The sequence below is a fragment of the Ziziphus jujuba genome, chromosome 8 (genome assembly GCF_031755915.1).
Source record: "Ziziphus jujuba cultivar Dongzao chromosome 8, ASM3175591v1".
Classification (NCBI taxonomy): domain Eukaryota; kingdom Viridiplantae; phylum Streptophyta; class Magnoliopsida; order Rosales; family Rhamnaceae; genus Ziziphus; species Ziziphus jujuba.
The window spans coordinates 27,996,962-28,009,215 of record NC_083386.1 but is presented as its reverse complement, the minus strand read 5'-3'; the positions used below and the strand labels follow the sequence as shown (position 1 = coordinate 28,009,215).

At 36.8% G+C, this 12,254-nt stretch overlaps 1 protein-coding gene across 1 annotated transcript; it reads right to left on the bottom strand.

Annotated features, from left to right (window-relative positions):
* Positions 1-3,883: 3,883 nt before the first annotated feature.
* On the bottom strand, positions 3,884-5,033 carry LOC132805105 (secreted RxLR effector protein 161-like). The gene is made up of 2 exons (XM_060819894.1): positions 4,903-5,033; positions 3,884-4,448 (listed from the first exon to the last, which is right to left on the bottom strand). The coding sequence occupies exons 1-2, from the start codon at positions 5,031-5,033 to the stop codon at positions 3,884-3,886; spliced, it is 696 nt and encodes a 231-aa protein (XP_060675877.1).
* Between the last annotated feature and the right edge of the window lie 7,221 nt (positions 5,034-12,254).

Genomic DNA, 12,254 nt, shown 5'->3' with positions numbered 1-12,254 from the left:
CAATACTACAAATTGATTCCACAAATTTCAGCACTTCAAAATAAATAGCAGTAACTCAGTGCATAATTGACAACTACATGTCCAATACAGTATACAGAGCATTATACAATAAATGTAGAATTTATACAATGACAGATAAAGAAGTAATACAGGATGGAGAGGAAAAAGGGAAGAAATACTTCTTGAACCTTCGGCAACGAACTGAGACATGGGGCTCGCCCCGGACCATCAACGTCTCCAACCTGGACCTAGGGGAACGGAATTTAAGAGTGTGAGATACTAATCATCTCAGTGAGTGACCCTATCTACTATACAATATAATATCACGGTAATAACGTAGGTAAATAATAATTACTTGGAAATAATAATTTCTCTCAAAACCCTTACAATTCTCTCGGTTGGAAAAGTTCCTCTTTTAAAACCTTTTCACAAAACCCTTTGTTCATACTTCCCGAAAACCAAGGGACCAAATAATTTAATAAACAACAAATAGATAAATAAATACCCCAAATATAAATGAACTGAAATAAATTATAATAAATAATTTTGTACTCTTTCGGGTTTGAAATTTTATCTGAAAATTACACTTGACGCACCACACCATATACCAGTGATGCCCTCCGATACTCAGCGTCCCGAGCACCGACTGGTGGGGAGATTAAAGAGAGAAACTAGCAAACGGCACTTCGGCGTCCCGATAGTACCGCTGCTGAAACCGTCATCCCGGCCAAGGGAGGGGCGGCTGTGGCCAATATTAAACTTGCCTACCCACGGTCCAATGACAATCACGGGAGACATAATACTTGCGCGCTAAACCACATAATACTTGCGCGCTACCACGTGTCCATACACCAGAACACAAATACTGTATGAGTGCGTCTAAAACAATTATTATTAACTAACCGTACCATTTTCCAAAATTACCGTGGGAAATATATTAAATTCTCACACTTACCATCCCACATATTTTTATTTAACAAATCGGTACGAAACCTCGATAACAAATAAACCACAATTTTCTCGAAGTACGAGGTTCAACCATAAAAATACCGCGGGCATAATTTATAAAATTTAAACAAATATTTTCATAAATATTTAACCCAATTATGCCCGAAAATAATACTTAAAACCACGTACGATTATTACTGAAATATACTTTGCTCATGCATAATAAGTACCATTTAATCACCATAAATAAGAATCGGGAATTTCTTAATGACCCCAAAATTCCATTTAGCACCAATGGGTAATTATATATATAAAATAATATTTTTCCCGATTATATTTAAAATACGCCACATGAGCATAAATTCCAGATATCAAATAAACACCAAATAAATATAATAAATTATTCCCAAATATTTATTAAAGGTGGGTCACTCACCTGGAGCACGCAATTAAACCATGATCCACCATGGGATCAATTCCACGACTCACCGGTGCTCCTAGAACACAATTCACACACAGTCAAATAAATTAATATTTTATTCGGATAAATAATACCCGGTACCCGGGGGGGTCAAACACAAACATTATCCAAAATAGTCGAATAATATACCAAATCGAAGCTTGAGCGACGAGGATTACAAATCCGGTCTCCATCGACCCCAATTCCGCCGGAGGTGGCCGGAAAGCTTCGGCCGGATTTAAACTTGAGGGATCTCTCAAACGGTGGGGATTTTGGGCAATCTAACCCCGGAAATGGACTCAGAGGGGTCGAAAATGGTGGAATAGAGGTATGGGTCGGGCTGGGTTGGTCGGAAACGGCGAGAATCGCCGGAAAAACTTAACCGGCCGCCGCCGACTTCACCGGCCCGATCTGGGCGCGTCCGGCGGCGACTGGCCGAGAAAATTGGAGGCTGAGGTCGCGGCGAGCTGGGCTTCACCGGTGGCCGACGCGTGTGGCTTTCCGGCGACTGAAATCCAGCCAAAAGGCCGGTCAAAGAGAGCGAGGGAGAGAGTCAAAGGAGAGAGAGAGAGAGAAGTCTGTGTGTTTCTTTTTTTTGTCTCTGTCGGGCTCGGGGAAGAAGAAGGGAAGGAAGGGAAAAGAAAAGAGAAAGGTGTTTTCCCACGTGGGGAAAAAGAAAAAGAAAAAGAAAAAGGAAAATAAAATAAAATAAAATAAAAATAAAAATAAAAATAATTAAATAATAATAAAAACAATATTATATAAAATAATAATAAAATAACATGATATTATACATGGTTGACATGTGGCATCTCACCATGGTGACACATGGTCACATTCATTAAGTCACACGTGGCACATCGTTACACGTTCAAAAATAATATTAAAATAACACGGTGTTTGAAAAACTCTACAAGTCCATAACTTCCAAACCACATGTCCAAATCGAACGTGCCGCTAGTCTACGGACTCGTATCAACGAGCACTTCACAATCATGCATGAGTCAACGCTCAACTTTGCATGAATAAAAAGTCAACTCTGGCACCTCTTGGACAGTTTGGACCTCAACTTGCTTTGCTCATAACTTTCAAACCGTAGCTCCGTTTTCAACGTACTACTAGTCTACAAACTCGTGCCAACGTGTAATTCGTAACGGTATCTCAGTCAACCTAGAATTCCAATCGGATTAAAAAGTCAACTTTTGACCCCTTCGGTCAACGGTCAACAATGAACCTCGATCAACGTGTGAAAATTCCGACATGGTTCGGGACGGGGTGTTACATAAAGGATTTTCGGTTTGGTCCTTGAATATGGGTATCTAATATTTCATAAATCATGATTGCTTATGGATGGTCAAAAACAACGATTTATAAAACCCTTGGATGGTCACCTATCCAATGCCCAGATAACATTTGTCAAAAGCCTCTATCAAATACTGTTAACACATATGATGGCTCAGTTACATGCATATTCTCTCTCTCTCTCTCTCTCTATATATATATATATATGTATTTAATTCATTTGGTTAGAAACCTATTTATTTTGTTATATATTGGAAATCTACTATGTCGAAAAATGACAAAGGTTGTCACTTGAAATTTATAGATTTAAGCCATTAACGAGGTGTCAGCACTTGCCACATCAAAGAAAAGTATAACACTCTTTCTATATATTATATACATATATACAGCTTAATCTCCTATTAAGTTGATTTAATCGTATTATTCTGAAGACATGGTCTATTTGGTATGCAAGATATGACCAAATTGGGATTAGAATTAAAATTAGTATTAAGACAACATTGTTAATGGAGCTTGAAGAATTTCTATTGACTGGTATAAGTTTGTAATGCAGATGATGATTTGCTAGAGAGAAAAGTTAGAGGAGAGAAAGAACGTGTGTTCTTCTTGTGTATTTCATTCTTTTTTTACAATGTAACAGTAAAACAAAATATTTTTGCTTACATCATAAATGTAATGATTACAATTTGTTATAAAAGCATAAATATGTATTTTCTCTCTCTCACACTTTTACGCACTCATTCTCTCATCCTTCTAATTTGTTCTATAACACATGGCATATGAGCCACTGTGAAGTACAATTATATGGCCTCGTTTTGTCCATATTTGCCTTAGCTTCCATGTCAGCACAGCAGGTTATATTCCAACACTTCCCTGTAACCTCTGTGTTGAAACAACTCCAAGCTTTTCCCTCAAATAATTGAATTTGTCCCTTGGTAATGATTTGGTAAACATATCTGCAATTTGTTCTTTGGAAGCACAATATGTCAAATCTACAATTCCATCCTGCAAGGCCTCTTTGATGTCGTGATACCTCCTGTCAATGTGCTTGGTTTTCTGGTGAAAGATTGGATTCCTAGTGATGGCAATGGTTGATGTATTATCACAATGTAGTGGTGTAGCTTCCACTTGTATTTCACTAAAATTTTCCAACACAAACCGAAGCCAAATTGCCTATGCAGTTGCTTCTGAGGCACTTATATATTCTGCCTCAGCTGTAGAAAGTGCTACACAGTTTTGTTTAACCGAGGCCCATGAAAACACCCCACTTCCAAAACTAAAAGCATATCCAGATGTGCTTTTCATATCATCCATAAAACCACTCCAATCACTATCAAAATATCCCACCAAAACAATTTGTTTTCCCTTGATATATTCTATTCCATAGTCTAAGGTACTTTTGACATACCTTAATACTCTTTTTGCTGTACCAAGATGCTTTTTAGTGGGACAATGCATGAACCTTGCCAGTAGACTTGCAGTAAACATGATATCTGGTCTTGTAGCTGTCAGGTATAGAAGACTTCCCACTACCTTTCGATACATCTCTTCATCTGTTGCTCCATTTCCATCTTCTTTACTGAGTTTCTCATTTGTAACTAATGGTGTGAGAACTGGATTGCAATTTGTTAAGCCAAACTTGTTTAGCAATGTAGAAGCATATTTCTTTTGGTGCACGAAAATGCTAGAACTTGTTGTATTACTCCCATTCCAAGGAAATGATGTAGCAATATGAAATCTATCATTTCATACCTTTTCATCATATCTTCCTTAAACCAGTGCAACATTTCATCATCATTTCTTGTATACACTATGTCATCAACATATATGGCTGAAATGGGTATTCCTTTTTCTCCCTGGTTTTTGTATAAAGAGTGGCCTCACTTTGGCTCTTTTGAAAACCACCCTCACTGAAATATGCATCAACCTCACTATACCAGGCTCGAGGAGCCTGTTTCAACCCATATAAAGTTTTGTGCGGCATGCCCTTCAATGATGAAACCATTTGGTTGTTCTACATAGACCTCCTCTTGCAGCACATCATTTAAAAAGGCTGATTTAACATCAAACTGGTACAATTTCCAGCTTCTGTGAGCTGTTAGAGCAATCAAGGTCCTAATAGTGTCAAGTCTTGCAACAGGGGCAACGGTCTCATTAAAATCCACTCCTGGTTTCTATACTTAGCCACTAACCTTGTTTTGTTCTTCTGAATTGAGCCATCTAGGTTGAGTTTTGTCTTGACACCAATTATAGGCTTATATGTTGGTCTATTCACCAACTCCCAAGTTTTGTTTTTCTCAATCATTTTTAACTCATCTGTCATTGCATTGATCTATGACTGATCTTATGCTGCCTCATTGTAGTCTTCAGGTTCAATGATACAGTTAATGCATTTTGCTAGAATATTAGTCAAACTCCTCCATTTCACTGGTGTATGATCAAATTCAGCATGCATTTCACCAGTTTCAGAGTGTGTAGAATCCATACCTTTACTCTCATGTGTATTTGAAATGTTCCTGCTACTGCTTGTAGCCTCTCTTGAATTAAGCACTCTTTGTGCTGACTTTTCTGGTGTATGGTAAGCATCTTCAAATGCCGAATTCACTCCTTCTGAGGCTTTACAAGCATCCTTGGTTACTAAAATTAACCTGCCACCATCATTTCTCTCATCTTTCTTCCATTCCCATGAATTTTCTTCATCAAATACAACATCCCTTAATAAAATCAGTCTTTTAGCTATAGGATCAAATGCCTTATATCCATTCTCATAGGTTCCATAGCCAACAAAGATTCCTTTACACTTTTGGAATCCAACTTTTGCCTTGTCTTAGTTGGTACATGAACATAACAAATGGATCCAAAAATTTTCAAATGTTCTACACCAGGTTTTCTTCCACTATAAGCTTCAAAAGGTGTCACACCATTCAAAGCTTTAGTGGGGCACCTATTTAACAGATACACAGCTGTAACACCCCGTCCCAAATTACATCGGAATTCTTCCACGTTGACCGAGGTTGACCATTGACCGAGTGGGTCAAAAAGTTGACTTTTTGTTATGGGTGAAATTTCTAGTTGACCATGGTACCGCAGCGAAGTACATGATGACTCGAGTTCGTAGACTAGTAGCACGTCGAAAACGGAACTACGGTTTGAAAGTTATGGGCAAAACAAGTCGAGATTCAAACTGTCCAAAAGGTGCCCGAGTTGACTTTTTATGGTTGTAGAATTTTGTTTTGACTTTTATATGGTTGTAAAATACTCATTGATACGAGTTCATAGACTAGCGGCACGCTTAAATTGGACATCTGGTTAAAAAGTTATGGACATGCGAAGTTTTCCAAATACCGTAATATTTTAATATATTTGGCTTGAGTGAATAGTGTGTGCCACGTGTCGCAATTTCAGATAATTCCGTGAGTGAACAGTGTCACCCATGGGTGGCTTTTATTTTGGCAAAACCCGTGAGCCGGCGGGGAAAGGAGAGAGAAAGAGAGGAGAGAGAAAGAGAAAGCTAGAGAGAGAAACCGACCGGCCACCGCCACTTATCCATTTTCTGGCCACCCTTTCCTCACACGCACCATTCCACCTTAAAAACCACCTGAAAATCGATCGGCCAGCCAAAAACCACGGCCAACCAACAGCCAACGCCCCCGGATTGAGGCTTTTTCCGACGGCGGTGCCGATTCCTTCAAATCCCAATTTCTCCCTATTCCAGCCACCGTTTGCCTCACCGTCAGTCCCATTGAGTTACCCATCACTAGATCTACTTTCCCACCAAAAATCACTGCCAATGGCCACCGGACGCGCCGCCGGTGGTGACGGGTTCCCGTGACCACGACGGGTCACCGGGAAAATTGACTTTCCGGCTGCACCGCCCCTCATTTCCCACTAATTCCGACCCTCTGAACCCAAATTCGGTGTCCCCTTTCCTCAAATCTCAACGGATTGTGAGAATTGAGGGTCTAAAATCCGTGAGCTTTCCGGTGAGATTCCGGCCACCTCGGGTCCGATCTCCGGGAAGTAAGACTAGATTCGTAATTCTTGTCACTCAAGCTTCGATTTGGTATATTACTCATCAAGTTTGATTTTCGTTTGTGTTCGCTCCTCGGGTACCCACTTGGGAGTTACCCGATTAAAATATTAAAATAATTAGTTTTATGTATTGTGGATATTTTAGGTGCATGTGTGGGTAGTGAAGTTGATCCTGCGGAGGATCTTGATTGATGCACATGCTTGAGGTGAGTGACCCACCTTTAAAACTATTTTAGGGTGATTAATTACATTTATTTTGTGTTAATTTGATATCTAGAATTATGCTCATGTGGTGGAATTTAAATATAACTGTGGAAAAAATATTATTTTATATATATATATATATATCCATTGATGCTAAATGAAAGTTTGGGTTATTAAGAAATTTTCGATTATTATTATTGTAATTTAATTGTATTTATTACGCATGAGTAAGGTGTTTTCATTAATTAATTGTATTTGGATTTTAACATTATTTTTGGGTATGATTTGATTTTTAATATTTCGAGGAAAATATTGGTTTAAGTCTGGTGGTTTCAAATCATATAATATGCCCTTGGAATATTATTTGATTGATTTTATGATTTGGGAAGAAAATTATTTATATATTATTATTGGTAGATTTATGCTGGAAATGTTAAAGAAAAATGTGGGAGATTGAGTTCGAAAAATGGTATAATTCCCACGGTGAATTTTGAAAAAATTACGTACCTTTTTATAATAAAATTTGGTTATTTATTTTAGACGTACTCATACAGTACTGGTGTTCTGTACTGTATATGTGGATGAGCACGCAAGTTATAATGTCTCTTGTGAGTTGCCATTGGACCGAGGGCAGACAAGTTTTATATAGTGCACATAAATCGTCCCCCTCCATGGCCGGGATGACGGTTTAAGCAGCGGCGCTATTGAGATGCCGAAGCGACAGTATGCAAGTTTCTCTCTTTAACCTCTCACCGGACGGTGCTCGGGACGCTGGGTATCGGAGGGCATCATTGGTATATAGTGTGGTGCGTCAAGTATAAATTTTCAGATAGAAATTTCAAACCCTAAAGGTTTTAAAATCGTATTTAAATTAAGTGCATTTAATTTGTTTTATCATCTATTTATAATTATTTAAATTATATTTTTGATGCTGTTTATCTTAATTTATTTAATCAAATTATATGAATTATATATTGAATTCTTCTTTTATGTTATATTTCTTTCATGCAAGTATTCTAAATTTATTTTATTACATTTCATTACATTTTATTGGTATTTGGATTGTTTAATTATTTATTAAATTAATTATTACTTGATTTGTGGGGCATAAAATATTGGGTTTTGCAAAAATGTTTTAAAAGGGGAACCTTTCCGACAGAGTGGATGGTGAGGGTTTTGAGAGGAAATATTATTTTCAATTAATTATTATTTATTAATTTTTTTAATTGTTTGGTATCGATTAATTAAGTTTCTTTTATTGTTATATTATTAATATTATAATTGTACAGTAGATAGGGTCACTCACTGAGATGATTAGCATCTCATATTTTTAAATTCCGTTCCCCTAGGTACAAGGATTGGTAGACGTTCTTCCGGAGCGAACCTAATCTCCGTCCCTGTCGTAATTCGAGAAGTTATCTTTGTCTTCATTTATTTCATTTGTAATATTTATTTTACCCTTGTTGTATAATTTTTATACTTAATAGTACTTCATGAAGCTCTGTATACTGTCTTGGACATTTATGTATTAATTATGCACTGATTCTTATTATTCTTTTGGAGTGCTACAATATGTGGAATTAAATTGTAGTAATGTGGGAGGAATAAGGAGATGTATATAGAAGTGTATTTTCAGTGCAGGAAATTTGTGGTAAGCCCAACCCTTAGGGGAGGTTCTGCCGAATTTTTCCATTGAAAGGTCCAGTAGGGTTTCCCTAGGATCAGGGCTTGCCTAGGATTCCGGTGAGGAATTTCGGACAGGTCCTGACACAGCTGTATGAACAGCTTCTCCCCACATATAATAGGGCATTTGTTTACCATATAGCATGGCCTTGGCCATTTTAACAACCACTCGATTCTTCCTTTCAACCATCCCATTCTTTTGAGGAGTGTAGGCCACTGTCATTTGCTTTTGAATTCCCTCAGATTCACAGAATTTTATAAACTACTTTGCCTTAGATTCTCCTCCTTTATCACTCCTTAAATACTTAATTTTAAAACTACTTTGCAACTCAACCATGGCTTTGAATTTCTTAAAACAGACAAAAGCTTCAGATTTGTTTCTTAGAAAGTACACCCAAACCATGCGTGTACGATCATCTACAAATAGTATAAAATACATGTTTCTCTATTTGCATTGGTCCACACAAATCAGTATGAACTAGTTGTTGTGGCTGATTTGCTCTCCATGCACCATTCTTTTGGAAAACTTCCCTATGCTGCTTTCCAAATTGACAACCTTCATAAACCTTCATTATTTCTCCAAGCTTTGGTAATCCCAAAACCATATCCTTCCTCTTTAGTTCAAGCAAAGCATTTAAATGAAGATGTCCCATTTTTTTGTGCCAGGTTTCCACACTGAACTCAGCTTGAACTCTTAATGCAACCTGCTCACTCGATGTCATAGTCAGTGGATAGCATCGATTTGTTTTTGTTTTGACTTTCACAACTAGATTTTCCAATGTAGGTCCATCATACACATGACACATTCCACCACCAAATATCAGATAATAGCCATGCTCATCCATTTGACCAACACTCAACAGGTTTTCTTTCAAACCAGGTAAATATAGTACCTCTTTGATATGTCGTTTTCCCTTGTCAGTGTCAATCACAAGTGTACCTTTCCCAGCTATATTCTCTAGTGTTCCATTAGGCATTTGAACCCTTCCAAACAAATTTCTCTTAACATCAATCAATAAATTGATATTTCCTGTCGTATGGTTGCTGCAACCATTGTCTATGTACCATTCATTGCTTTTGCTTGAGCCACCAGTCTCACTAGCTACATAAAACATATTCCATGTAAATTCCATCTTATTTGTACAATTGGTTTTCTGCACATTCTTTCCAATTGTACATTCCCTTGCCCAATGTCCAAACCTGTCACAATTATAGCATTTTGGCTTGCCTTTAAACCTACATTCCCCAAAATGGTATTTACCAAAGGTTTTACATTATGGTTTTGAATTGTCTTGACTACCTCCAACCTGCCATCTATTCCCTCCGTGAATAGTGTTTGCAGCTTGTGTGTTTGTCACTTGAGCTCCATGAAACCTTTGCTGAAATTTCTGTTTAGATTCCCATTTCTTCTCTTTTGAAGACCATGACCTTTGAAACTTAGCTACATTAGCTTGTGTTACTCCCTTGTTTTGTATTTTGGAATTCACAGACAATGTAGAGAATGCTTTCTTTGTGGAATCAGTAACTTGTAGATCAAGTCTTCGCTCTTGACTCTTTAAAATTGCAATTACTTCTTGAAATTCCACCAATGTCAAGTCCTTAGTTTTTTCTATCACCAAACAGATAGGTTCACATGCTTTTGTTAAACTGATTAATACCTTTTGAACCATTCTTTCATTTGACAGTGTCTCTCTAGACGTTTTCATCTGGTTTATTAGGTCATTTAGTCTTGTACGGTAATGGGATAGTGTTTCATCATCCTTCATCTTGGTGTATTCGAATTCTCTCCTTGAACTTTGCAATATCACAGATCTTACCTGATCTCTACCATGGAATTGTTTGTACAAGAGCTCCCAAGCTTCTTTCGAAGTCTCTGCATTTGCTATCCTTGGGAAAATTTGATCAGTAACAGCACTTTGAATAATCCCTAAAGCTTTTGCATCCTTCATGTAAAACTCCATCATCTGTTCATCATCTTCAATTGCTGAGCTTCCTTCAGTCCCTTCAATTTTCCCCTTCAGCTTCCCAGCAGAAACTGGAATTCCTTTCTCCATGAATTTCCAAAGCCTAAAGGATTTGAAAATAGTGATTATCTTGATTCTCCAGAACTCATAGTTCTCACCTGAGAATATTGGGGCCCTTACCTCAAATCCAGCCATTGATGATTTAGATCTGAAGTTCTAGCCTATACTCTTCAATCCAGCTCAGATTTACTTGAGCTATGTTTCTGTTTTTTTTTTTTTTTTTTTTTTTTTTTTTAGAACACAATGTTTACTCCCAACTCAAATTCAACAAGCTCTGATACCATGTTAATGGAGCTTGAAAAATTTCTATTTACTGGTATAAGTTTGTAATGCAGATGATGATTTGCTTGAGAAAAAATTTAGAGGAGAGAAAGAACATGTGTTCTTCTTGTGTATTTCATCCTTTTTTTCAATGTAACAGTAAAACAAAATATTTTTGCTTACATCATAAATGTCATGATTACAATTTGTTATAAAAGCATAAATCTGTATTTTTCTCTCTCACACTTTCACGCACTCATCCTCTCATCCTTCTACTTTGTTCTATAACATGTGGCATATGAGCCACTGTGAAGTACACTTGTATAGCCTCATTTTGTCCATATTTGCCTTAGCTTCCATGTCAGCACAACAGGTTATATTCCAACAAACATGAGATAAATTTTAATTTAGTCTTATGTTTGGAACTCAGACAAAGAAGCAAACTGCGTAGTAGATATCAAATTCTAACAACCATAACAAGACTGTGGGTCTGCTTTTACAGAGCAAGTCGCAAAATGCTGAACAAAGGTATGTAAAGCATCGATTTTGTTTATTTATTTATTTTTCTAAAAGCTCAGTATAGTAGTAGGTGGCCGAGAATGGTTTATTTTGTTTAGTAGAAATATCATTTGAAAACTTCAAATGTATTGGGTGGATTTTGGACCCTCTCCATTTGTAGTTTATACATTGCTTTTATTAACTGGAAATAAAATTTGGTTAAATAAATATTTAAACTCCATTAAGTTTTGTTAAATCCTCAAATTCTGTTTTTGTTTTTGCTTAACATTAGTTATACCAAGAATTCTCTTAGAGTTTTTAACACATTTTATGATCGTGTTCTTTGTTTTACTGCATTTCGTCCGTACAAGTTCTGGCTAGCTTTTTCAAGGTGATAAAATACTAATTAATATATATTTTTAAAAATAAAAGTTAATTACAAAATGCAAGTACTGTACTATTAAAATAACTATTGTATATTACAAAATGAAAGTGCCATTAACTGTAAATATTCATCAACAACAACATCAAACGGAAAATGTCCACAGACGATATGGAAAGAAAGAGAAAAAAGAAAGAAAAGGATTTAAAGGAACTATACATTAGAACTATACATTATTAACTTTAAAACAATACGTATGTTGGCAAAAAAATTTAAAACAATACGTAGCCAGTTTGCCACTTTATTCAAGCCCACCTGCCTAGGCCCAGGTGAAGCTCCTATTCGATCCTATCCGTTTGGATTATGTGGTGCCCGCTCGATTCATTAGTCATCTTTTTTCATTGGTCTATTTTTTAGGTTCTAAGAAAATTGAAGCCCATTATTGGCCGAAGCCCATCTC

Coding starts and splice junctions, on each gene's coding strand:
- LOC132805105 (XM_060819894.1), bottom strand. CDS start 5,033: ATGACAGATGAGTTAAAAATGATTGAGAAAAACAAAACTTGGGAGTTG. Junction 4,449..4,902: donor ATTCAGAAGAACAAAACAAG/GTTAGTGGCTAA, acceptor ATGAAATGATAG/ATTTCATATTGCTACATCAT.